The following is a 27,163-nucleotide window of genomic DNA, read 5'->3' on the forward strand; positions in this document are numbered from 1 at the left end:
TCTCTCTCTCTCTGCGTGTCTGTCTCTCTCTCTCTCTCTGCGTGTCTCTGTTTCTGCGTGTCTCTCTGTGTGTCTCTCTTTCTCTGCGTGTCTCTGTCTCTCTCTCTGTCTCTGTCTCTCTCTCTCTGCATGTCTCTGTCTCTGCGTGTCTCTGCATGTCTCTCTCTCTCTGCCTCTCTCTCTGCATGTCTCTGTCTCTGTGTGTCTCTCTGCGTGTCTCTCTCTCTCTCTGTGTCTCTCTGCGTGTCTCTCTCTCTCTCTGCGTGTCTCTGTCTCTCTCTCTCTCTCTCTCTGCGTGTCTCTGTCTCTCTGTGTCTCTCTGCATGTCTCTCTCTGTCTCTGTCCCGGTGTGTCGCTCTGCGTGTGTCTCTCTTTCTCTGTGTCTCTCTCTCTCTGCGTGTCTCTGTCTCTCTCACTGTCTCTGTCTGCATGTCTCTGTCTCTCTCTCTCACTTGTGCTCGTTCTTGCCCGCTCTTTCTGATTTTTTGTGCCCTCTTTCACGGCTTATATTTTTAACCTAGAACTTCTAGATATTTCATGGTTAAATATTTTGAATAGCTTAAGTTTTATCACTAAAGCACGACATTCTTGATTGATTGTGAATTTTACTGGCTTGTAATATCTGGCATTACCATGTGCCTTGTCTTGTGGTACGACACCAGATTTACATTGGCTTTCAAATGATACTTTCGGCACCTGTTCCAACATGCAGCTCCTACATCAAGTTGCTGCTAGGTGTGTATGCTTAGTGGATGCACTGAATCTATCATTAAGAAGTTGATTTTTAAAAGGAATTACTTGCTGACAGGTGATTTTGATTAATTGAGCAAGTTGCTACCAGGTGCATGAAACTTATATGTTGAAATCTAAAGCAAAATGAAAAGTAGCTTGGAGCAACCTCTTTGAAATTTTGAAAAATGTGTCTGTTTAGTTCCTACGGTATCTACATTTGACCAAGTGGATGTATGGACAGAAAACAGCTAATTGGCCTCTGCTAGCGTCCAAGTCATCAAAACACTCAGAACTATTTGACTAAAATGATAGAGTGCAAGTCAGAATAACTAGTGATCAAACCTTCAATGCTGTCAGCTGATTGAACCTTGGAACAACCAGATAATTGAGAACTGTAGCCTCCTGTCAGAAGTTTAAACTATGAGGATTAAAAGACTTAGGATTTTCAGTCTTGAAAGGACACTTTTGATAGGGGATCTTGTATAAAACATGGTTAATTGTATATAAAAGTTAAATCAAGAACATTGCTTCTGTGTTTTTCTTTCTACTTAAAGCAAACTAATGAAACATGCATTCAGGATATTATTCCTCATGCAATACATGTGATCTGTACTCCTAGGAAAACCCTAGAAATTATTTTAATTGAATGCTGCAATGAGAAGGACCATAGAATCTTTTAAATGGATGAATTAAGATGAGTTTTATGCTTTTCTCATTTGTAATTATGCTACTTGCTGGAGAAGTATTAAAACAACTCAACCCTGTTGTGTTCTTCTCCTGGCAATCCAGGCCTACAGTTCATGTTTATATTTAAATTTAGGTATTTTTAGATTATTCAGTGGTTTATTTGGAAATTAAATGTCATGCTGTAGAATTGCTGCAGCCCATTTAAGTAGTCACTTGCTCAGAAGTTGAAAGGGGATTTTTTTCCAACAGAATTCTTCTGAAGTGTTGCCATTATTTGTTGTACAGATGTTTCCCAGTTTTACTCATTATTTGTTTCCATTATTATACAGAAAATAAATAATTGGTGTACAGTTTCTTAAAAATCTAATTGATATACTAGCATACTAAGCTATAACTAATTAGGTGGCTCTTCTGTGCCTTATGTTTTTCTGATGATGATTGTCATCACCTCCTGAAAATTTTTCTTGTGTTTTGGAGGAAGAGTCCATTTCTAGGTAATATTTTGAATCCTTTTTAGACTATCTAAAATTTCAATCTTATGCTATCAGAAATTTACATAGTTGGCTAAAAAACCCATGCCAAGCCATTGTCATAATAGCCCATCTAGATCACCACGAAGGAAGGAAATCTGTCACCTTGCATAGTTTGGCCTACATGTGACTCCAGGCCCACAGTATTATGTTCCAAGAAGGTCCAGGAGGCTGAAACATTAAATAAACAAAAGGAACTTTATTATGGACATGTTTACTCTACAGGTAGCACGGTTGGACTAAGTTATTTCCTACCTAAAATTGCCTGTGGCGTCAGCCTTACATCATGTGGTTGGACTCTTAAAGTGATAGTCCCCCCCTTGTTCCTCCCCCTTTTATCAGAGGCTTCTGCAATAAAAACATTTTCAACCTTTACAGTCATGTATACAATAGTCAGTTGATAAGACATACGAAAGGATGTCGATTCAGTGCACCTCAGGCATCTGTTTATTTTTCTCATTGGCTTTAACCTCTGGTGGTTTAGGTGTACTCGGAACGTTATTTGTTGTCTTTTCCTGAGATGACTGAATATCTGGAGGTCTGCACGATGTCATTGTATTCTCCGCTAAGATACTGCCTCCTCATGCTTCAGTTACTGTTCTGTTCCCTAGTATATTTGGGTATCTCTATTTGGCATAGTTATTTGTGGATCTTAAATTAACATTGTCCCAGGCACATTTCGTCTGGTTGCCAAGATTTGATCTGCATGTTTTCTCAGTATTACATTTGTCTCTTGTCTGTACATTGTAGGAAATCATCTGCTACAATGACGGCTGATACCTACTTCTCACCAGTGGTGTAATTCTTTGCCAACATTTCTTGTTCTTTTTGTAAAATGTGGCATTTGGTCTTGTTCTCTCATTTGACAACCTGATTCTGTTGTTTGCTGTCAACAATGTCTTTGTCTTTGTCATGGGTAGTTTCAGCAAGTCAAATGCCATGAACAACTGATGTTTTACTATGAGCAATGCTGGAGGACTATGAGTCATCAAACGGGTTGTCTGGTATGTTAACAAAAATTGGCTCAGTCCTTGGATAGCAATCCTCATTCTTGAGTTATCTTTAAAGAGTATTTAATTGTCTGAACAAATCTTCCTGCCAAGCTGTTTGTGGCTGAGTGATAAGGAGCTGATAAGACATTGAATTCCATTCTACTTCAGATAACCTGTAAACTTTTGAGATATAAATCGTGGACTGATATCACGAACGAATTGTTCAGAATAACCAAACTTTACAAGGGGTTCTTTCAACCCTTCAGCGATTTTCTCTGAAGATGTCAACTTCACCTTGGTAACTTCAGGCCATTTAGTACGTGGGTCAACCACTATGAAAAAGGTTCACCTTTCAAAAGGTGATATAGTCAAGTTAGATTCTTTGCTGTGACCTTTTCTGGCTATTCCCACGGTGGTAATTTGGTGATTGAAGTAGTTTCTCCTCAATTTTGGAGTCCAGCCCTGCCAGCAAAAATGAAGTTCTGGTTATCTCCTTCATTCTACCAATGCCACAGTGACCTTTGTGTAGTTGATTGAACACATGTTTCCTTAACTATGGCAGAATAATGACCCTCATATAGTCAGAGAGAAATTGAGGAACAAATATGTAGGGAGATTACAGATATATGTAAGAATAATAATGTTGTAATAGGTGATTTTAATTTACCAAAAATTGACCTGGTCTACCATTGTGTTAAAGGTTTAGATGGTAAGCAATTTGTCAAATGTGTTCAAGAAAATTTTCTTTATCAATATGTAAATATTCCTTCTAGAGAAGGAGCAAAACTTCGCCTTCTCTTGGGTAATAAGACAGGTGACTGAAGTGATAGTAGAGATCATAATTTTGTTTGTTTTAAAATAGTTATTGGAAAATGTTAAGCCTCCATTTAAAAAGTAAAGCTTTTATTTGGAGTAGGGCAAATTTTAATTGTATGAGACAAGATCTTTCAAAAGTTGATTGGGGTGGACTGTTCACAGGTAAAGGGACGACTGACAAGTGGGAAGCTTTCACAAGTGTGATGATGAAAGTGCAGAGTCATTTATGTTCCTGTTACAGTGAAAGATAGGGCCGGTAGATTGGAGAACAATGGATGAATAAAGATATTGAGGTTCTAGTCAAAAAAAAATCATCAATATAGACAGCTGGGTTCAAATGAATCTCTTGAGCAGTATAACGAGTGTAGAGGTATTCTTAAGATGGAGATCAGGAAGGCAAAGAGACGATATGAGATAGCCTTGGCAAACAGGATTAAGAATAATCCAAAGAGATTTTACAAGTAATTAAGAGTAAGAGAGCAACTAGAGAGAGAGTAGGGCTCCTTAAAGATCAAAGAGGTCAGCTTTGTGTTGAACCTCAAGAGATAGGTGAGATAGTAAATGAATACTTTGCGTCAGTTTTTACTGTGGTGAAAGAAATGGAGGCTAGAGAACTCTGGAAATAAATATTGATGTTTTGAAAATAGTTCACATTATAGAAGAGGACGTCTTTGGAAACATAAAGGTGGCTAAACCTCTGGGACCTGATCTAGTGTATCCCAGAATGATGTGGAAAGTTAGGGAGAAAATTATAGGACCACATATAGAAATATTTGTATCTTTTATATATATATATGGGTGCAGTACCAAATGACTGGAGAATGGCTAATATTGTGCCTTTGTTTGAGAAGGGATGTAAGGAGAAGCCTGGGAACTATAGATCTGTGAGTCTGACTTTGGTGGGTGAGTTGTTTGCAGTGTTTCTGAAAGATAGGATTTATAGCCATTTGAAGAGGCAAGGAATGATTAGGGATGGTCAGCATGGTTTCGTGCGAGGGAAGTTGTGTCACACAAACTTGATTGAGTTTTTTGAGTATGTAACCAGAAGATTGAGGAGGGCAGAGTTATAGGAAGGATACTATTGAGCTGGAGAGGGTTCAGAAGAGATTTACCAGGATCTTGCCGGGTATGGAGGGTCTGATTATAAAGAGAGACTAGATAGGCTGGGACTCCTTTCACTGGAGTGTAAGAGGTTAAAGGGTGACCTTACTGAGGTTTATAAAATCATGAGGGGTACAGATAAGGTGAATAGCAGGTGTCTTTTCCCTACGGTGGGGGAATTCAAGACTAGGGAACATATTTTTAAGCTGAGAGAATCTAAAATAGGCCAGTTTAGTTTTAAAGAGTGCTTTGTGTGTGGAATGAACTTCCAGAGGACATGGTGGATGTTGGTACAGTTACAAGTTTAAAAGATATTTTGGATAAGTACATGAATAAGAAATGTTTGGAGGGATATGGCAGGTGGAATTAGTATAGTTTGGGATTACGGTCGGCCTGGACTGGTTGGAGCGAAGGGCCTGTATCTAGTCTATCCATCTAGTCATGGCACATATTTCACTTTATTCAGAAATTATTTGGATAAGAAGGTCAACATAAAATTTGTGTGGTATCTGCCTTGAGGAGTCCAGTTACAGTAGCCGTGCATCACAATCCCCACTGTTGGGTTGGATTTTTTCATGTTCTGCAGTCTGGATATCTCTGATTCTTCATGTTTATGGACAATTTGGTTTTTATAATAGCTGTTTATAATTTCATTTTGGAGTAAGGAACACATCTGCTGTCAGACATAAATTAAGACAACCAAATGTTCCTTTGAAAGTTTACTTGTGTAAGCCAATTTTCTTCGAGCAGTTCTAAATTACTTTCTGGCTGTGAACTCTCATTACTTATTTACTTTTTTTATCTTTGTTCTTTAGTGGGATGTGGGTGTAGTTGGCAAAACCAGCATTTATTGCACCGAAACAAAGTGGCTTGCTAGGCTATTTAAGACCCAAGCATTTTATTGCGCCGGCCACTTCCCCTTTATGTATTAATGCCCATTACCTGGTCAAAGAATTCTAGCAAATTTGTCAGGTATGATTTCCCCTACATGAAGCCATGCTGTCTCTGCTTCATCAGATTACGTATTTCTAAATGCTCTTGTTTTACATCATTTTTAATAGACCCTGCAACATTTTCTAGTAACAGGCATTAAACTAACTGGACTCTTGTTACCTGCATTATGTCTCCTTCCCTTTATAAATAAAGGTGTGACTTTGGCAATTTTCCAATTCTCTGGAACTTTTCGAGAACCTAAGCATCCTTGGCAGCATCAGCCACTGATTTTATAGCTACTTGTTTTAATATCCTAGGATGCATCCAATCAGGTCCAGGGGACTTGTTGGTCTTTATTATTTTTCTTAGCACTTTTTTTCTCATGATGGTCATTGTATTTGTTTCATCTCCTTTTGCCACTTGGTGATTTAGTAATTTTAGACCATATGAAATAGGGCAGAAGTAGGCTATTTGACATGTCATGCCTACACCGCCACTCAGTAGGATCATGGCTTGACTGACACTCCTCCCATCTATTTTCCTGCCTTTTCCTAGTAACTCTTGATTTTGTCTACTGATCAAGAATCCATCTCAGCCTTAAATATACACAAGCACTCTGTCCCCACAGCTATCTGTGGCAACAAGTTCCAAAGACGAGAAGAAGTTCTTCCTCATCTCAATCTGAAATTAGCACCCTTTTTAGTCTATGACTATGCCCTCTGGTCTTAGGCTTTCCCCTGAGGGGAAACGTTCTCAGAATTTATCTTGTCAAGCTCCTTAAGAATGCTATATGTTTTATTGAGATAACCTTTCATTCTTCTAAGCTGCAGTGAGTAGAGTCCCAAACTGTTCAACCTTTGTACATTTTTGAAATGTAATTAGTATCTTCTCCTGTGGAGATTCTAGTATTTATTCAACTCCTCTGCCATTTCTTGTTTCCCCATTATTGCCGTAGTCTCATTGTCTAAGAGGCCTATGTTCACTTTGGCTTCCCTTTCTTATATATTTAAAGAAGCTTTTGCTGTCAGCTTGATGTTACTTGCAAGTCTACCCTCAAAGTTTATTGTCTCCCTCTTTTCATTATTGTTTTGTCTTTTGTTGGCTCTTTAAAACATTCCCAATCCTCTGTCTTTACACTAATCTCTGCCACATTGTTCTTTTTCTTTCAATTTGATACTATCCTTAACTTCCCTGTTTAACCATGGTTAAGTTATCCCCTTCTGAGAATTCGTTCTCTTTGCTGGGATCTATCTTTGCTCTGAGCCATGAACTATTTTCTTAAATATTTACCCTTGTTTGTCAATCATTTTTGCTGTTCACCTCCTTTCCCCGCTAGCTCTGCCATCAATGCTTTGTCATTGCCCTTATTTAAGTTGAGCACATTTGTTTCTGTCTAATGTTCCTCTCAAACTGAATGCTAAATTCTGCCATATTATGGTCACTGTTTCCTCGGCAGTCTTTTACTCTGACATAATTTATTAAACCTGACTCATTTCAACAGATCCAAAGTAGTCTGATTCCTAGTTAGATCCACAACTAATTATTCCAAGAACTGTACTGAATACACTCTGAATTCTTCTTTCTGGCTACCTTTGCCAATCTGATAGTCCAATCTACATGAAGCTTAAAGTCACCCATGGAAAATGTTGTGCTTTTTTTTAATGACCTCTTATTATCTTCTAATTTATTTTCTGTCCCATTATATAGCAACTGTTAGGGAATCTATAGACTACTGTACCAGTGTGGTCTTTCCCTTTTTGTTTCTTGCCTCCAACTATATGGATTCTGTATCTTGCAATCTTAAACCATCTCTTACTATTGTATTTCTTCCATACAGTACCAGCAATGCTACCCGACAATTCTTGTGTCCTTAATTCATTTATTTCATTCCGAATACTATGCAGTTTTGATTAGAGAGCCAATGTCTTTGTCTTTTTACTATTTTTCCCCCTTTGATCCTATTTACTGCTGTTCTTCTATATTTGTACACTCAGTTCCTTCCTGTACCACTCTTGATATCATAACGGAAATAGCTGCTGTGTAATGAGGTCATAGCCACTTGCTTTGTAAGCTTACAATTCCCCTATCGCAAACTCTCTGTGCCTCTCTCATTAATTTAAAGCCCTCTCTAGACTCATAGTTATTCATTTTGTCAGGACACTGGTCCCAGAACAGTTCAAATGAAGCCCATTCCATGCAAATGGTTTCCTTCTACCCAATTGTCAGTGAACTGAAGCCCATTCCACATATATCAGTCTTTGAGACACTCGTTTAACTGCTGGGCTTTATTTACCCTATGCTGGTTTATCAATGGCTTGGATAGTAATCCAGAGATTATTACCTTGGAGGTTCTGCTTTTCAATTTAGTTCTAACTTTAAAAATCTATCAGCAGCATCTTCTTTTCTCGTTCTGTTGTTGGTGTGTCTCAACCAGAAAGATCAGCTGGTCTAATATTAACTGATGGTGTTGGTAGGAACTTGTCCTGTACAAAATCTGTGGATTTTGTAGCTTGCTTAATAACCAACCTTGCGGATGAATTGCTGCTGTTTCTGCTTGAGATAAGTTACATTAGGTTCCACATGAGTGCAGAGTTGACTCTGCTTGGCTCAGCTAAATGTTGAATACTTTTAAAATATGTTTTAGTCAAATATAAGGCTTGATTCTCAATGGACATAAGTGGAACAGCACCAACTGCAATGTCTTGTATCTGAAATACCCTGGTCCCTGTCTTTCGACCCCTGAACAATGCATATTTTCATCTTGTATGCAGTCGAGAAAGATGTGTTCTTTACCTAAGTTTGTTCTTCTATCACTGGAGAAATTTTAGTAACCTCATTTATTTTTGATCCTTTAATGTTGTTTTTGGCTGGGTGTTCCGCATCACTTTATCGAATCAAATTTACATTCTATAAGCAATTTATGAAAATCCGCCTCTTGCTAGTTATTGTATTAAGATTGCTGTTGATCAATCAGCATATGGAGAATAGCTTACGAATTTATCTGTCTAAGTAATAAGTTGCTTAGTGTGCAATGCTTGCAGGTTCAGATTATTTGAAAATCAACAACTAATTTTGAAATGTGGCAATCACATTGGATCATGCCAATTCCACTGTTTTACATAGAAGAATACTTTCACTTGATTCTCTAAATTTATATCTCTTATGTTGTGTTTTCTTTTGCTAGTAATGTCAGCAATATTTATTATTTAAAATAATGACGACTGCTGAAAAATTTTGCACTGATTCCGTGTTTTTTAAAAGTTAATTTGATGGCTCCAATATGTGTATGTGCTTTGTTACAGAATGTTAAGGATTTTTATCTGGAATGGAAAGAAATGAAAGTGAAAGAAAAAGAAGCAGAAACTCAAGCCCAGTTTGAAGCTGTGCAGAGTAAGAAACATCTGTGTTGTGTAAATATTGTGTGCTTTTGTCAGCGAAGTGAAGCTAGTTAATATATACTGAACAGCTATCGTAAAATACTGCACTTTTCTTCCTGACATAACTTTATTTTACAATAATCTATAGGCTAAGTGATGACATTCATCTATTAATCATTGTCACCAAGAATCACTAGCAAAATAATTCACTCAGCTTATTACGGTGTCTGAGGGACAGAACCTTGCAATATAACATCATATATATTATAGCAAGCTCTGCTTTAGACTTGTATAGAATTGCCTCTAAATTTCCATGGTATGCATGAATAGAACAAACAGAGCTGACAATTTTCAAACACCCATCTTTCATATTTACAATGTTTACATTGAAACAACTTAAGAAATGAAATTTGTGGGAAACTCCACAATCTCTTTTTTTTGAAGGGACCAGTGTTATTTTTTCAAGAGTCATGTCTTCTCATGAATGTTTTGAAAACCATCCGCTAAAAGATTTGAGCATGTTGGGATCTGAATACTGTCCACCAGTGACCATAAGGGAATGCATAGGTAGTTACAGAGTAGGTTGTAAAGAAGACATTTGGATCTACAGAGGGATATAAATAGATTAAATGAATTGGTGAAATTTTGGCAGATGGAATGTAATATGGAAAAATGTGAACGTATCCACCTTTAGACCAAAGGTGAAAGAAGAAATAAAGCATATTATTTAAATGTAGAATGATAGCAAAATGCTGCAGTACAGAGGAACTTGGTGATCAGGTGCATGAATCACAAAGTTATTATACAGATTCATAATGTGATTAGGAAGGCAGTTGTAAAAGGCATTTATGAGACCAGGTCTGAAGTACTGTGTATAATTTTGTCGCCTTATTTAAGACAAAGACATAACTGCATTTGAAGTCGTTCAGAGAAGTTTCACTCAACTGATTCCTGGGATGAAGGTTTTATCTCCTGAAGAAAGGTTGAACAATTTGGGCCTGTATTCTTTGGACTTTAGAAGAATCATAGAGTCCCTACAGTGTGGAAATAGGCCATTTGGCCCAACAAATCCACACTGCCCCTCTGAAGAGCATCCCACCCAGACCCATTCCCCTACCCCTGCATTTCCCATGTCTAACCTAAACATCCCTGGACACTGTGGGCAATTTAGCATGGTGAATCCACCTACCTTGCACATCTTTGGACTGTGGGAGGAAACTGGAGCACCCGGAGGAAACCCACGCAGACACGGGGAGAATGTGCAGACAGTCACCTGAAGGTGGAATCGAACCTGGGTCCCTGGCACTGTGAGGCAGCAGTACTAATCACTGAGCCACCGTGCCACCCCAAATGAGCAGCAATCTTGTTGAAACATAATATATTGAAGGGATTTAACAGGTTGGATGCTGAAAGGTTGTTTCCCATTGTGGGAGAGACTAGAATTAAAAGATACAGTTTGAAAATAATTAGTTTCTCATTTAAGACCAAGCTGAAGAGATTTTTTCACTCTGTGGGTTGACAGTCTGTGTAATTCTCTTCCCCATAGAGTGGTGCAGGCAGGTTCCTTGAACATTTTTAAAGCAAAGTTAGATTGACTCTTCTGTTAGTCAAGAATTTTAAGCACATAGGGGATAGGCAGGGAAATGGAATTGAGGCCACAATCAGATCAGCTGTGGTCTTACCAAATGGCGCACCACGCTCAGGGGCCCCATTGGTTCCTTGTTCATATGTAACATGTTAAAATGTTTGTCTGAATTTGTAAAATAGTACCTGGGTGTTTCTGTTTTCCGGTTTAACCCAGATGCTAAAAGTCAATTTATTTCAAGCAGTGTCATTTTGTGAATGGTAAGTCAGCAACCACTTATCAGAAATAACTGTACACACCGTGTTTTGTTTTTGAAATAACTTCAGTGTACATCAGTTCCTGTGCTGAATTAATATCAGTTAATGTACACCGTTGGAATTAATGGGATCAGCATTCTGAATGTATTCCATCTGAGAAGGAGAATTTCAGGAACTGTTTGGGTTACCAAAACCCCTACAGTAAGCTAAGTGCTTGTGTCTTAAGAATAACAGAATATGATAGTCCCAAACAATCATACTGCTGTAGAAAAATAAATTTCAGTATAACCACGATGTTCAAAACTGAACAAAAGGATGTTGCTGTGTATCTCCTAGCTGTTGCTTGTGTTCTTAATATGGGAAATTGTAGTTTGGAAGCACAATTAATGATAACATTAACATCTTTTTGAGAGGGTAAATGCAAATCATGCAGATTGACATGGAGCTGTTTTATTCTGGCTGTTTTTCATGACCTAATTGCTAATCTGCCTGCATGTCTATCTGCTTTTCAGCGGAGATTGTGCAGTGTCCTCTGGGGACAGAAGTAGTACGGTAGTGGGAAATTCGATGCAATTTGCAAATTGAGAGAATGCAACATGGGGTCTCATTAAAGCAATGTGTTGCAGCAGAAGACGAGAGGTGTGAATAGATAATCTGCAGAAGCTAAATATTACCCTATTGGGTGCATCTTTGCACAGACATAGTGAGCTATGATGTTATGTCTGCACCTTTCTGAGATTTTTTGGCAGTTTTCCATTTCTTTGTTGTGGCCAAATTTAAAAACAAGAAAAACCTTTTTCCTTTACAGCGGTGCACAGCTTGCTCGATATCATTATAGCATTTAAAATAATTGATGTTGTCTTTTATTCCTAATTTACATTTATGAATCACTGAAGGTAACCTAATTACTTAATAGTATTGTTTCACTGCCATTTAGGTATATATTGCAAGTGTTAATAGAATGTCAGTTTTTTAAAAATGCAAAAAGCTTTTTTATTGATCTTTCAACAGTTTAAGCTGAAAAGTAATTTTTGTGCCTTGCAGAAGAAAAAAGGCCAAAAGTAAAGAAGCCAAAATCTGAGTTTCCAGTGTATACAGCCCCTACCTCTGGAAGTGTTGCCTATGTAGCGTTACATGAAGAAGCTTCAACTATCGAGGATATTGAGGACCAGGTAGCTGACTGGCTAGAAGACAGGTCAAAAGGGTCAAGAAAGGTAAGTCGCAAAATAAATAAGAATGTAATACTTCTAATGAGGCTACTTTTATTATAAAATAAATGTCAAAACATGGAACATGCAAGAGATAAATATCTTGTTTTAAAAGTGTGTGTTGTGTGAAAATTGGTGCAATCTACTGTTAACAGCAACTAAAATGCTGCAGCCCAATAAGCTTGCTGCAATGTTGTGATTTTTCACCCCTAATTTATCACTTCTGTTTAATTTTTGTATGAACTGATCTGTCATACTCAAGATTTTTTTAACTTACATTTATATTAGAGCAATGTGCATAAATTTGTGTTAGTTAATGTTAAACTATAATAAAAATGAATTGGACAAAATGATTTGGCAAGTAATAGTGTGGGTACAGAGTTTTATGCTTTTTATTTGCAAACATGGTTGTTCAATATTTTGTCTTTTAAGAGTAATTTCACACACCATGTTTCTTTTTGTAGTGCTTGGCTAAGCTAAAGTAAGGACCATATCTTTTCATTTTTCCATATTTTTGATTGTGGACTGAACTGGGATAAAAACAGCAAGTTACCTGGCACTAATTTTAGGAAGTGTTTACACAGCTGCTGTATAAAATGAGGAATGTCGAGTTGCAGATGAGCTGGAGCCAAGGGAGTTGTATGTGAATGGAGATTTGGCTGATAAGTAGCTAATTGGTCTGTGGACTAGTGACCAGTTATCGACAAAGATCTCCTGCCTATTAACAACTTGGTGATTGGCTCCCAGGTAGCTGGATAGGTTGGGAGTGTGAATGTTTGAGGGAGAAGCCATTGGACCTCTGGAAAGAGCTATGTTCTGCTCTGCAGTAAGAAGCATTTCCAACCGAAGATGGCCAGTTTATTTCCCCACGTCAGTTGCTGTGACTTGTTATTGATAAGTCTTTCATACCTTTCATAAGTGTAAAGAATTCATCCTAAAATTTTTGCAAAGAAATGACAGGGTCTGGCAAAGGAAGATTGATAAACAATGTTCTGATCAGCATACCCTGTGGATGGGAACTACTGAATTGCCTTCCCAGTCTTTCCCTCTGTCCATAATGTCTCTTTTTTATATCTCCATATATATTTCTAGTAGGGAAGTTTTGGAAATGAGTTTTGACTAGTAGAGTTATATGTTAGTTGTTTATAATTGTTTATCGTTAGAGATGATTTGTAATAAATAATAATTCTTGTTAAGTACAGAAATCTGGTCTATGCGTTTTTTGAACTTGGGTCCAATAGACAGGAAAATTGGGGAATTCTAATTTAAAATCTTTATCTTCCATGATGACTCCAGGAACAGAGGAGCTTGATTTCCAGTGCATAGCCCCAGTGAGGTGTATCACTAAAGATAATGTATAAATGTGGTTAATATCTGATGAAGCCCAAAATTTGAACCCCATCATTTGTTGTTGATCAGCTGACTAAGCATGAATGTGCTTTCCTGGGATTTAGATTTCAAAGTTTGAAGTTAAGAAATGGTAGGGAAAAGAAAATTTTTGATTCTACCTCAAAACTAATTCTGAATTAGTAGTGTCACCTCGTGATATTGTTAGACATTTTAACTTAGTTGCTCATGTTTATAATATTTTGTAAACCATACTGAATTGCTGCTTGTCCCTTCAATCTACAGACGATTTCATTGCAGATTCAATTATTGATGTATGGATACAGGTTAATCATTTCATATATTTTAAATAATCTTTAATATTCAGTGAATTTAGATAAATATTTTGGATTTTTAAATATTTTAATCAACCTGTTTAAATATACTGTGACAATTCCTTTGTGGGTGGGACTTGAACATGGACCTTGTGACCCAGAGATGGGGGAATTGGCATTATGTGCTGCAAGACCCCTTAAACTTGGTGGGTTGGAACATGTCTTTGAATCTTTGCATTAAAACTCTACTTATCTACTTGATCTCTGTTAATTTCCTTGAAATTTCATTTCAATTTATAAATATACTACTAGCGGGAGTTTTCATTTGCTAATCAGATTTGACGAATGCAGCACCTGCTCATTGATGCTCAACTGGGTTCTGCCAGAATTGTTAAACTCCAGACCTCATTACATGGTCCAAAAATAAACAAAAAAATTAAACATGAGAGATGTGGTGAGAGTATGATGGCTCTTGACCCTGGATGATATCAAGGAACTGTTGGAAAATTGAAGGGGGAATAGATAAAACTCCCTGCGGGCTAGAGTGATGGCTAGTATAAAGCAAGATAGCTGTAGATAGAAGTAAGTTTCTTACAATAGGATAGTTGATTCAAAGTTATTTCACAAACTATTCTGCTTAATTTCTAATAAGCCTGACTCTGAATTTTAAATTCAACTCTAATCTCAATTTCTGTCATTCTACAGTACCATCCTATATAAATCATATCCTTTTTTATTATTTTTATTCCATGTTCAATTCATATCCTCTTCCCTCCTTATCTGTATAACCTGACTTGCCTTGCAACCCTTCAAGATTTAAGCATTTCTGCAAATCTGGCTTTTTCTGAATCTCCACGTCCTTCACTCCACTCTTGGTGGTCATGGCTTCAGGTGTCTAGGGCTTAAGTCTCTCCACCTCTACGCTGCCTTCCCCTCCTCCTCTAAGGTGACATTTTGACCAGCCTATTGGCCACTCAGCCGGATAGTTTTCATATTGCTTTTTGGGACATTTTATAACCTTTACGATGCCATATGTTCACAAGGTTTTTTTTCTCTGAATGTAGGTTGGCCTGATGTGCCGTAGTAAGCATGAGTTATGTTTTTAAAAATAAGATATTAAGGCCACCATGCTTCATTAGTTGAATTCGAGTGTGACTGTTCTGGAGCTAGCATTTCTCTCCTGATCAACAATGCAAAACATTCATCTGTTGTTTGTGCAAACTGACTGTCATGTTTAGCTACAGGTCAGCATTAACTGTGTTCATTGTGAAGTGCTACAGAATGTTTAAGGCACATGATGCAGTAAACAGATTAAGGTTTTCTGCCTTTTTCATCTCAACAAGAGAATAAGCATGATTTTGATTGACATGTTAAATCCAACTATGTTCCTATTATTTTTAATTACAATGGAAGGCCCTTCATTGTCCAGCTGGGCAATGCAAATCATCCTAAGCCTGCATCTACATCTTGATTAAGCTAGTTAGTAGTACGATAATGAAACTCCATTTAGAATTCCCTCTTCCTATTGCCAGCTGACCAGTTTGTATTCAGCATGTCCTTGCAGTGAAATGACTGAGATTAGAAATTGGGAAGTGAAAGTGCATTCCTTAAATGTGTGACTCCATCTCACTGTGCCACATTGCTAATGTAGATTTTTTGTTTAGATTTCCCAGGTATATCAAAAATGAGTAATGTATTTAATGTCTACCAGTATTGAGAAATAAACAAAAATATAAGCTAGTGAAATGCTGTATGTAATGTTCTAAATGTATGAAATTTATTTCAATTATAGTTTAAAAGATTTAACTTGCCTGTCTTCACTTCATTAAGTTTAAATGCGGCTCTGTTTTGGAAACAAAGATTTTTTTCTGCTTTGTTTAAATGAATTAGGCACTTCCAAGTTTACACATTATTAGCATTTAGTGATGGGAACCAGCAGGTGCTGTTTGTTTTGTGGAGTATGGTGGCTTGTGCTGAGATTCAAACTGCTTATTCACTCTGACAGAGGAATTTCATTTGCTTTAAGTGATATAAGCTGAATCTGAGGGTGGCATTTTTCCTGAAAGGTACTTTGTGAACCACAAATGGTAAACGAATTTTACAATTAGAAGCCTTTCTAAGTATGCAAGATGAATTGTTAATTTTATTTGTTCAGTAATTACTTTGCCTACCGACTTACATTGGTAATCCATTCATGATTATGCTAAGAGGTGAAATAGAAATATGTGAACAATTTCAATGTAACTAACAAACAATTTTAATCTTCATGTTATTACAAACATTTTTTTCTTCAGAATGTAAATATCTCTCTTTCCAAATTTGAAAGAAATGCCTGTTAGTTGGAAAAAGGTTATCTAGTCACTCAATAGAATCTTTCTCAACTACATCATATTCATATGTGAAACTCAGTGCGTTTGGTAGGCTGGTCAGCCAAGCAGTTGTTAGATTCAAGTCTGACCATGTCCTCAGCACTTTATCTCTATGCAGACATTTCCAAACTGATCACGGGTGATTGTTAGGAGCAGGAACTTCTCCCTCCAAACCCAGGAAAGCCAAACCAAATTTATCATATTTTAAAAATTCTGTCATGAGATCTGAGTATTGCTAACTGGGCTAGCATTTATTGTCCGTCCCTCATTGCCATTGAGATAGTGGCCAGATGCTTTCTTGAACAGCAGTAGTCCTCATGGTGTAGGTGTACCCACAGTGCTGTTAGTAGTTTGACCAGCGCTGGTGAAGAAACAGCAGTTATATTTCCAAATCATGGTGGTGTGTGGCTCAGAAAGGAACTTGTGGATGGTGGTGTTCCCATGCATCTGCTGCCCTTGTCCCTCTAGGTCACGATTTGGAAGGTGTTGTTGAAAGAGCCTTGGTGAGTTGCTGCTGTGCATCTTCTAGATGGTACACATAGCTGCCATTGTACGTTAATGGTCAAAATAATGAATGTGACTTAACTGGGAGGAAGAAGATCTTAGGTTTCAGGAAGATATACACGAGTTGGTCAGGTGGGCATATCTGTGGCCAATGCAATTTAACCTTGAAAAGTATTAGGTGATGTACTTCAGAAGAAGTAGCAAGGTAAGGGCAAATGAATGCCAGGACACCAGGAAGCTTGGAGGAACAGAGTGATCTTGGGGTGCTTTTCCATAGATCCCTAAACGTAGCAAGAAATGTTAATAAGGTAGTTAAGAAGGCATATGGGACACTTGCCCTTATCAATCATGGCATAGATTATAAGAGCATGAAGGTTGGTTAGGCCACCGCTGGAGTACTATGCAGTTCTGATCACCACATTATAGGAAGGATGTGAATGTACTTGAGGTGCAGAGCAGATTCACCAAGATGTTGCGTGAGTGGAACATTTTAGTGCTGAAGAGAGGCTGGGTATGTTTGGGTTGCTTGCTTTAGAAAAGAGAAGGCCAAAGGGTGACCTGATTGAGAAATCTAAAGTCATGAGGGTCATAGACAGGGTGGATAGGAAACAGCCATTCCCCTTAGTTGAAGGGCCAATAACAAGGGACCATAATTTTAAGGTTAAGGAGGAGGTTTAGAGGGGATTTGAGGAAAAACATTTTCACCCAGAGAGTGATGAGAATCTGGATTGCACTGCCTTGGAGGGTAGTCGAGGCAGGAAACATCACACCCTTTAAATAGTATCTGGATGAACACTTGAAATGTCATAAATTCAAGGCCAAGTGCTGGAAAATGGGATTAAGTGTAGATCTGCGCAGACTTGATGGGCCTTATCTGTGCTCTATGACCTTATGAAAGTGTTAAATGAGGTGTTAATCGAGTGGACTGATTATCTGAGCTTGTTGTTAGAGCATTGTTAACCATGCATGACTTTTATCTTCTCAGATGGTGGACAGGTTTTAGGGAGTCAGGAAGTGAGTTACACAAAGAAATCTCTGCTTCAGATCTGCTGTAGTAGACACGGTATTTACATGGCTTTTCCAGTTCAGTTTCTCGTTAGTGGTAACCACAGGAATATGTTACACCTCATTGTGGGTAGTGCACTTGAAATAAAACCCTACTATTCCCAGTGTCATTTCAAAAGTTAAAGATTTTGTACAAATACAGTCAATAACAATGAAATAATTTACAGAATCATAAAATTCACACTACAAAAAGTACCATTCAGCCCATCATCTTTGTACAGGCCCCTGAAACAGTTTTGTTAGAGACAAAAAAACTGCAGATGCTGGAATCCAAGGTAGACTGATAGGAAGCTGGAAGAACACAGCAAGCCAGGCAGCATCTGGAGGAAAGGAACAGTCAACATTTCGGGTATTACCCTTCTTCAGGACTGACAAAATGTTGACTGCTCCCTCCAGATGCTGCCTGGCTTGCTGTATTCTTCCAGCCTCCTGTTTGTCTACCCTGAAAGAGCAACCTAGCTACTTCCATTCTCCTTAGCCCTCTAAATTCATCACTTTCATATTCACCTCTGGGTAGGGTTCCTGTCACATGTCCTCTAAGCCTTTATATGTAACTGAAAATGTAACTGAAAACATGAGTTTTCAAAAAAAAATGTAGTAATAAATTAACCACCAGACTTCAGGAAATAGGTGACATGGATGGTTGGATTCTGTTTGTTTCCTAATACTTCTTGTTTTGGTTTCCAAGTAACGGGCATCATATTTCATGTCTTCCATGTTGTGTACCAACTTACACTCAAAACACCTGGAATTCTTCAACTTCTTTAAGATTGTGGTGGATTTTACCAGGAAATGACAAGAAACTTGAAAATATTACCTGCTTTTGCTCTCTAGTTTCATGCTCTATGTTACTGACAATACACTCATCAATCCCACTACATTTTAACTATTCATTTTTCATGTAAATCCTAACTGAATGCAAGATGAATGTCTGCAGCTGTATTAATTGTGCATTAACACAAACACTCACGTGTGCTGTTAGTAGGCCAACTAAAGTCTTACTTATCTGTAAACGACAGAAGTTCAGATGAGGAGGTGCTTTTAGTTTGTTATCATCATTTTTATCTTAACTAAGAAATAATATTTACACTGTTGTAGATGATATGCTTCCTGTGTCACAGAAAGTCTGAATCAACAAGCTATGGCACTTTTACTTCTAAAATTTATTCCCCAGCACGCAACTTTGTGACCTGGAAATTGCTAGAATCTCTGGAATTTAAACAATAGTTAAAGCTTGGTTTGTTAGTTCTTGTCAGCTGTTTTGTATTTGCCAGTTTTTATATTCAAACAAAAGGTATCTTATATTTAGTTTTAGCAATAAAACTATTGCTTTATCTACCGGCACTTGAGCAAGAGTGTTTTCATGGGAAAAAAGGAGATTTGCTTACATTACATTGTTCCTGTTAGGGCATTTTTTTGATCTTGAGGCTACTTTTGGATATTTGAGCACTTGCACTTGTGCTCCTTTATGCTATTACTGTAAATTACTTATGGCACCTAAAGTTCTACTTCTTCATTCATTGTAAACAGGTGTTCAGAAAATCTTGAGAGGAAAGACACCTTTATAATCCCAGAATGGTATTTTAAAAAAAAAAGCTAACATATCCTGTCACTTACAAACATCTGGCTAACAACCCAGCTGCAAAATTTGGCACTTCAGTGTATTTTTCTACACTTGCTAATGAAACAAATCATTAATAACTTCAATCCTTCAAGGTAGCTTTTGGGGCAGTGCTCAGATTCTAGAAAAAAATTGTTTTGCATACTGTTGAGGCAATGATTATATGGTAGCAGTAATATTCCTGTTGATACCACAACAGGAAATTCTCATCAGATGTGGATTTACAGCTGTCTCTGCAGTTACATCCAAAAATATGAATGAACAAATCTACACTTGATGTGAAGCAAAATATTGTTCCATGTGCATCCTGGACATCTGTATGTTCGAGGTGGGGGGAGTGGGGAACAATATGCTGGAAATACTCGGGTCAGGGAACATCTGTGGGTAGATTAGAAAAGTTAATGTTTAAGCTTAGAGCCCTTTGTTGTAACTGGAAGATAACAAAAGTGCACTACTTAATAGGAACAGAACAAAGGGGAGTATGAAAGACCTGCACAAAAAAATGCGAGGAAAAAATGTTTTGTCAAACAGAACATTGTTAGATACCAAATGTATGATGCACTGGACAGACTTTAATGTAATGGACACAGGTTCTGTCATCTTGTTGGCAGACAGGTGGGAAAACTGGACTGGTCCCGAGGTCTGACCGGATTAAGTCAGGCACTTAACTAGCTAGATGCGTGTGATGCAAGACCTGGAGGTAGAAATCCTGTCAATGGAGAGCTGCTGGTCCATCAGAGGCTGCAAGTTTTCTAATACAGGTTACACCACTGGAAGGGGTGACTGTTACCGGTAATGTACTCAATGGAAAGCCAAGGATCATCAAGGGATCCTGGGTCACAAGAGTGAGGACAGGCAATGGTGGTGTAGGGAAATAGCTTTAAGTAGCTAGTCTCCTGTCCAATGTTGTGTTCCTCGATCAAGCACTAAGTAAGTACTTTTGAAAGAAAGAAGTGCATTAGAAGGTATTTTGTTTTTTGGAGATAGGTTGGACGGGCTGGGCCTGTTTCTGTTGGAGTTTAGAAGAGTGAAGGGGTGACTTGATTGAAGTATGTACAATCCCTACAGTGCAGAAAGAGGCAATTTGGCCCATTGAGCCTGCATTGACCTTCTGAAGAACATCTCACCCAGACCCCACCCCCACCACATCCCTGCTATCCTGCATGGGGGTTTTACCGTGTCCAATCCATCTAACCTGCACATCTTTGGACTGTGGGAGGAAACTGGAGCATGCAGGGGAATCCTAGAGAGACAAGGGGAGAATGGCTGTATGGTGTTTGCAGTCACAAAAGGCTGGAATTGAACCTGGGCCTCTGGTGTTGTGAGACAGCAATGCTAATCACTGGGCCAATGTGCTACCCTAAAGATACTAAGATCCTGAATGATCCTCACAGGTTAGGGAAAGATGTTTCCTTTTGTGGGTCAGCCCAGAACTAGGCGACACGGTTTTAAAATTGGAGTGCCCTTGAGGGCAGTAATGAGGATTAAGTTTTTTCTTTGAGCTTTGTGTGATTTTGGAACACTATGTAAGAAAATGGCAGAGGTGGGGTCGTTGATTATTTTTACTACAGAGATGGATAGATTGAAGGGAATCAGAGGTTATCGACAATAAATGGGCATGAGGAATTCTAAACAGAAACAGATTATCCATGACCTTATTCATTGGCTGAGCAGGCTGGAGGGGCCAAATGCTTCTGTTTCTATTTCATATGTTAATAAGGTTGCAGGCAAATCTGATAGGGTTTGCTGTATGGATTTTTGGAGGCATGGGAAATCTGTGCCACTTCTGAGTGATCCCTCAGATGCCATTAAATTCTGGTGGGTTCTTATTGATTAAGAATTGATCTTACTTAGATTAATAATGAGCCTAAGTATGTCAGGAATAAAAGAATGACTAGAATAAGATTGGGGCCGGTCAAGGACAGTAGTGGGAAGTTGTGCGTGGAGTCCGAAGAGATAGGAGAGGTGCTAAATGAATATTTTTCGTCAGTATTCACACAGGAAAAAGACAATGTAGTCGAGGAGAATACTGAGATACAGTCTATTAGACTAGACGGGATTGAGGTTCATAAGGAGGAGGTGTTAGCAATTCTGGAAGGTGTGAAAATAGATAAGTCCCCTGGGCCGGAAGGGATTTATCCTAGGATTCTCTGGGAAGCTAGGGAGGAGATTGCAGAGCCTTTGGCTTTGATCTTTATGTCGTCATTGTCTTCAGAAATAGTGCCAGAAGACTGGAGGATAGCAAATGTTGTCCCCTTGTTCAAGAAGGGGAGTAGAGACAACCCTGGTAATTATAGACCAGTGAGCCTTACTTCGGTTGTGGGTAAAGTGTTGGAAAGGATTATAAGAGATAGGATTTATAATCATCTAGAAAGGAATAATTTGATTAGGGATAGTCAACACGGTTTTGTGAAGGGTAGGTCGTGCCTCACAAACCTTATTGAGTTCTTTGAGAAGGTGACCAAACAGGTGGATGAGGGTAAAGCGGTTGATGTGGTGTATATGGATTTCAGTAAAGCGTTTGATAAGGTTCCCCATGGTAGGCTATTGCAGAAAATACGGAGGCATGGGATTGAGGGTGATTTAGCGGTTTGGATCAGAAATTGTCTTCTTACAGCTAGCCAGAGGGTGGTGGTTGATGGGAACTGTTTATCCTGGAGTTCAGTTACTAATGGTGTACCTCAAGGATCTGTTTTGGGGCCACTGCTGTTTGTCATTTTTATAAGTGACCTGGATGAGGGCGTAGAAGGATGGGTTAGTAAATTTGCGGATGACACCAAAGTCGGTGGAGTTGTGGATAGTGCAGAAGGATGTTGCAGGTTACAGAGGGACATAGATAAGCTGCAGAGCTGGGCTGAGAGGTGGCAAATGGAGTTTAATGCAGAAAAGTGTGAGGTGATTCACTTTGGAAGGAGTAACAGGAATACAGAGTACTGGGCTAATGGTAAGATTCTTGGTAGTGTGGATGAGCAGAAAGATCTCAGTGTCCATGTGCATAGATCACTGAAAGTTGCCACCCAGGTTGATAGTGTTGTTAAGAAGGCGTACAGTATGTTAGGTTTTATTGGTAGAGAGATTGAGTTTTGGAGCCATGAGGTCATGTTGCAGCTGTACAAAACTCTGGTGCGGCCGCACTTGGAATATTGCGTATAGTTCTGGTCACCGCATTAAAGGAAGGATGTGGAAGCATTGGAAAGGGTGCAGAGGAGATTTACCAGGATGTTGCCTGGTATGGAGGGAAGGTCTTATGAGGAAAGGCTGAGGGTCTTGAGGCTGTTTTCGTTAGAGAGAAGAAGGGTAAGAGGTGACTTGATAGAGACAATCAAGATGATCAGACGATTAGATAGGGTGGACAGTGGGAGCCTTTTTCCTTGGATGGTGATGGCTAGCACGAGGGGACATAGCTTTAAATTGACGGGTGATAGATATAGGACAGATGTCAGAGGTAGGTTCTTTACTCAGAGTAGTAAGGGCGTGGAATGCCCTGCCTGCAAAAATAGTAGACTCGCCAACTTTAAGGGCATTTAAATGGTCATTGGATAAACATATGGATGATAATGGAATAGTTTAGGTTAGATGGGCTTCAGATTGGTTTCACAGGTCGGCGCAACATTGAGGGCCGAAGGGCCTGTACTGCGCTGTAATGTTCTATGTTCTATGTTCTATGTTCTATGTTCTAATAGAGAACATGTGAGTAGGTCTGTTTCCCCAATGGGCCTATTCCCACTTCCAACTTAGTGATGCGTGGTTTTTCTGCCAAGGGTGACTGACATGCAATAGCTTTAATTAAGTGAACCTGGCCACTGTGTTTCCGACCATGATGGACTGTGCTATCTAGCTAGTGTGTGGTCCCAACTGGATTCAAGACCTCAGGAGTGCAATTCGCAAATCAAAGACCACTACTATGTAGCAGATATACAGGAAGACCACAACATGCAAGTTCCCATCCAAGCCACTTGCCGTTCCCACTTGGGAATGTATTGCTATTTCTTCGTTGTCGCTGAGTCAAAATCCTGGAGCATCATCACCAAAATCACCAACACAACGTCCCCACCACCCACCCCAGTCCCACCCCCAACCCATCCAAACTAATCTCCATTTTAAAAGCCATTCAACTGTTGTATTTTTAATGTCCAGTTATGGATTAAAGCCTGGTGTCTGACCTCGAGTGTTGCCAGCCTTTTGCTTTTTATGTTTTAGATATCCAACATTAGCAATACTTTGCTTTATGTTTTGTAAAAGCTTCTTTTAATGTCTGTGAGCTACAATACCTAGAATATATTAGAATAGAAACACCTGTGGGCTCATCTGGTGCTGAGATTTCACCAACACCTGCCTTGCACCTGTGTCACTTTTTGAAATACGAGAAACCTTTTTTCTGAATGGCAAATAACATGTTGCTTGTTGATCCTGGGAGCCCTGCTGCAGATTGCCTGACTTTCTTCCTACTTTTCACACATTATTGCTTAAGCCACTGGAGTGCGCCTTTCCTATTTAAAATGGGTTGTGCCATTGTAACAGCCGCCTTCAATTAACCTAATTTATTTGTTCTTAAATTTGTTCTTAATTCGTTTAATGGCATCAACAGTTTTAAAACTTTTGAGTACTAAAATAAAGAGGCAATGTAGTTCATTTTAATGTTTCTCAGTAACACAGCAGTTGAATGTTTGGGAAACAGCAATAAGTAACACAGTTAAATCTTTAAAATTGTATCATGAAGGCACCTTTGCTTTTCTGAATGAAAGTTCCATTTCTTGCCATCCTGGTCTTTGTCATTTTAAAAGACTCATATCTCAAGATGAATTGCAGTCAAAGCAAGTTTGAGCAGTTTGGTATTGCATTACACAAAAGCTTAATGTTTATTGCGTCTTTTGATCACTTAGCAGTTAATAGTTCTTTTCTTTGTAATTCTTTGCATCAGTTTATTCTTACACCTCTGAAAGTCATCACAAGCATTTTGCATATTTCAGCTTAAGTAAGTGTAAATGTTGGTTTATAATTTATTGAATTTATTTTAGATGTCTAAGAGCAGTTAAAACAAATGTCATGCTTTGGGCAACATTTCACACTTTGAAGGAAGATTAAAACTGTCAGAGGAAATGAAGAAAATGTTTTAAAGCTGAAAATAGTCACACTTTGACAAAACTTTTCATCTTGTACATGTCAGGACATTTGCAAGAATGCCAATGTAAGGAAGATCAACATTTTATAATGTATGATTGGTTGACAAGTGAACTATGATTAAAAGAGGCAATACCTTGGAGAATGTGGTGGTGTTAGATAATGGTCAACAGTTAATGGCCAAACTTTATTTAAATTTAAATCAGACTGACTCTGACTCTAATTGGTCAAGGCATCACACTGAAGAAGGAATTAGAAAATGGCAGACACTTATTTTGTTCAGTTGAAATAGGTGCAGCGTGTGGACATGTTATTTCTGTCAGCAAAGTAAGGGACTTGTGTATTAATAGATTTCATTTCTATTATGTGCACATGTGCCACACCAGGAATGGTGGGGCGGCACGGTGGCTCAGGGGTTAGCACTACTGCCTCACAGCACCAGGGACCCAGGTTCGATTCCACCCTCGGGCGACTGTCTGTGTGGAGTTTGCACATTCTCCCCATGTCTGTGTGGGTTTCCTCCGGGTACTCTGGTTTCCTCCCACAGTCCAAAAATGTGCAGGTTAGGTGGATTGGCCATGCTAAATTGCCCATAGTGTTGAGGGATTGTGTAGATTAGGTGGGTTATCAGGGGCTGGGGCTGGGTGGGATTCTCTGAGGGTCAGTGTGAGCTTGTTGGGCCAAAGGGCCTGTTTCCACACTGTAGGGATTCTATGATCTATGATCAAACCAACCATATCAAACTTCAATGTCTGCTATATATTTAGCACACTCAGGATTATTTAGCAAATTTTATCTAATTGCAGAATCACATGTAATGTTGGACATTGCGTTTTGCAATCATGGGCTGGTTGAGTATGGTCAAAACATTGCCTGTTGTGAACACTTGAAGGGAAATGTGTTACACCATTTGACAGTCTTTGGGACTTACTGCCGACATACCAAGCATCACACCAACGATGAATTTCATATAACCACATTATTCATGTATGTGCAATAGGCAGTAGGCCTTTCTGGCTTGACAGACTCTTGTTTGTGGCAAATACCACTTGTGTTGCTAACTGTGACTCAATGACTCGCCTGCATAGCAACCGCATGAAACAACTAATCTAACCTGTTGCTGATCAAGGTAACACTTATCTTGAAGTATGGTTTTGAGGTATCCTATTTCACTATCAAGCTTGCAGTGAGCACAGTGATTCCGGACTACAGATGCACCATTGAAAGCATTCTGAAGTTGGTGAGGGTCCTTATGGACATGCCAAAGTTCCTGAGCTGCCTGTGGAAGAAGAGGCGTTGTTGTGTCTTCTTGACTGTCGCATCTACATGGGAAGGGCAGGACAGGTTGCCAGTTATCGTCACTCTGAGGAACTTGATGCTCTTTACCCTCTCAGCCTCCATTCCATTGATGTAGATGGGGACATGTTCTCCTCCCTTCTTTCTGAAGTCGATGATCACTTCTTTAGTTTTGCTGACATTGAGAGACAGATTGTTTTCATTGCACCAAGCCCTCTATCTCCCTTCTGTATTTTGACTCGTTGTTAGATATCTGTCCCACTACGGTGGTATTGTGACTGAACTTGTTGATGGCTTCCGTTTGGAATTTGGCAACACAGTCGTGGCAACTACTCTGGTCAAGACCATAAGAAACTAGAGAAGGTTGTGTGCACAGCCCAGCCCATCATGGAAGCCAATCTTCCATCCAAGGAATCTATTTACATGGCTCACTGCTACGGAAAGGTAGCCAACATCATCAAGGACCCATCGTGCCCTGGTAATGACCTCCTTCAATCTCTTCCATCAGGCAGAAGATACAGAAGCCTAAACACACGGACAAGCAGTTTCAGGAACAGCTTCTTTCCGGCCATTATCAGACAAGTGAATGGGCTGTAGCCTCAAATAATGTAACCTGCAATGTAACCTGTATGCCTCTAAGTCTTTTTGATCTGTATATCCTTTGCTTGCTGTGATCTGCCTGTACTGCTGGTTAACAAAGCTTTTCACTATATTTCAGTACACGTGACAATAAAATCAAGCAATCAATCATACATCAGGGAAATGACTTCACTGAACAGAGTCAATCTGTATGGTTTAAATTTAAACAAAGCTTGCAGTTAACTTGTCAGTCGTCATCTAACTTGTATTCTCCAATGACTATGCCTCTACTAAACAGAATTTCACATTTAGGATTTCCTTCTCATACATAGGAGTAGGCCATTCAGCCCTTTGAACCTGTTACGCCATTCAGGGCTGATCTGTGTTTGAACTCCGTATACCTGCTTTTGGCCCGTATCCCTTAATACCTTGGTTTAACAAATATTTATCAATCTCAGATTTAAAATTAAGAACTGATCTAGCATCAACTACTGTTTGTAAAAGAGAGTTCCAAACTTCTACCACCTTTTGTGTATAAAAGTACTTCCTAACATCTCTCCTGAATGATCTGGCCGTAATTTCGAGACTGTGCCTCCTAGTTCAGGAATCCCCACCTAGTGGAAACAGTTTACCTTCAACCAGAAAAGGCAAGGTTTTAATATCTTGAAGACTTCATTCAGATCAGCCCTTAACCTTCTAGATTCTAGAGAAAACAGGCCTAATTTGTAT

At 38.9% G+C, this 27,163-nt stretch overlaps 1 protein-coding gene across 1 annotated transcript in view; it reads left to right on the forward strand.

Moving 5' to 3' along the window:
* dnajc1 (DnaJ (Hsp40) homolog, subfamily C, member 1) overlaps positions 1-27,163 on the forward strand; it is a 117,360-nt gene that overhangs the window by 14,038 nt on the left and 76,159 nt on the right. Inside the window, exons 4-5 of the mRNA XM_048607502.1 lie at positions 9,094-9,181; positions 12,055-12,224. Of these exons, the coding sequence (XP_048463459.1) occupies positions 9,094-9,181; positions 12,055-12,224 (258 nt within the window). The remainder of the gene's footprint in view (positions 1-9,093; positions 9,182-12,054; positions 12,225-27,163) is intronic.

The sequence above is a fragment of the Rhincodon typus genome, chromosome 2, assembly GCF_021869965.1.
Source record: "Rhincodon typus isolate 14 chromosome 2, sRhiTyp1.1, whole genome shotgun sequence".
NCBI classification, from domain to species: domain Eukaryota; kingdom Metazoa; phylum Chordata; class Chondrichthyes; order Orectolobiformes; family Rhincodontidae; genus Rhincodon; species Rhincodon typus.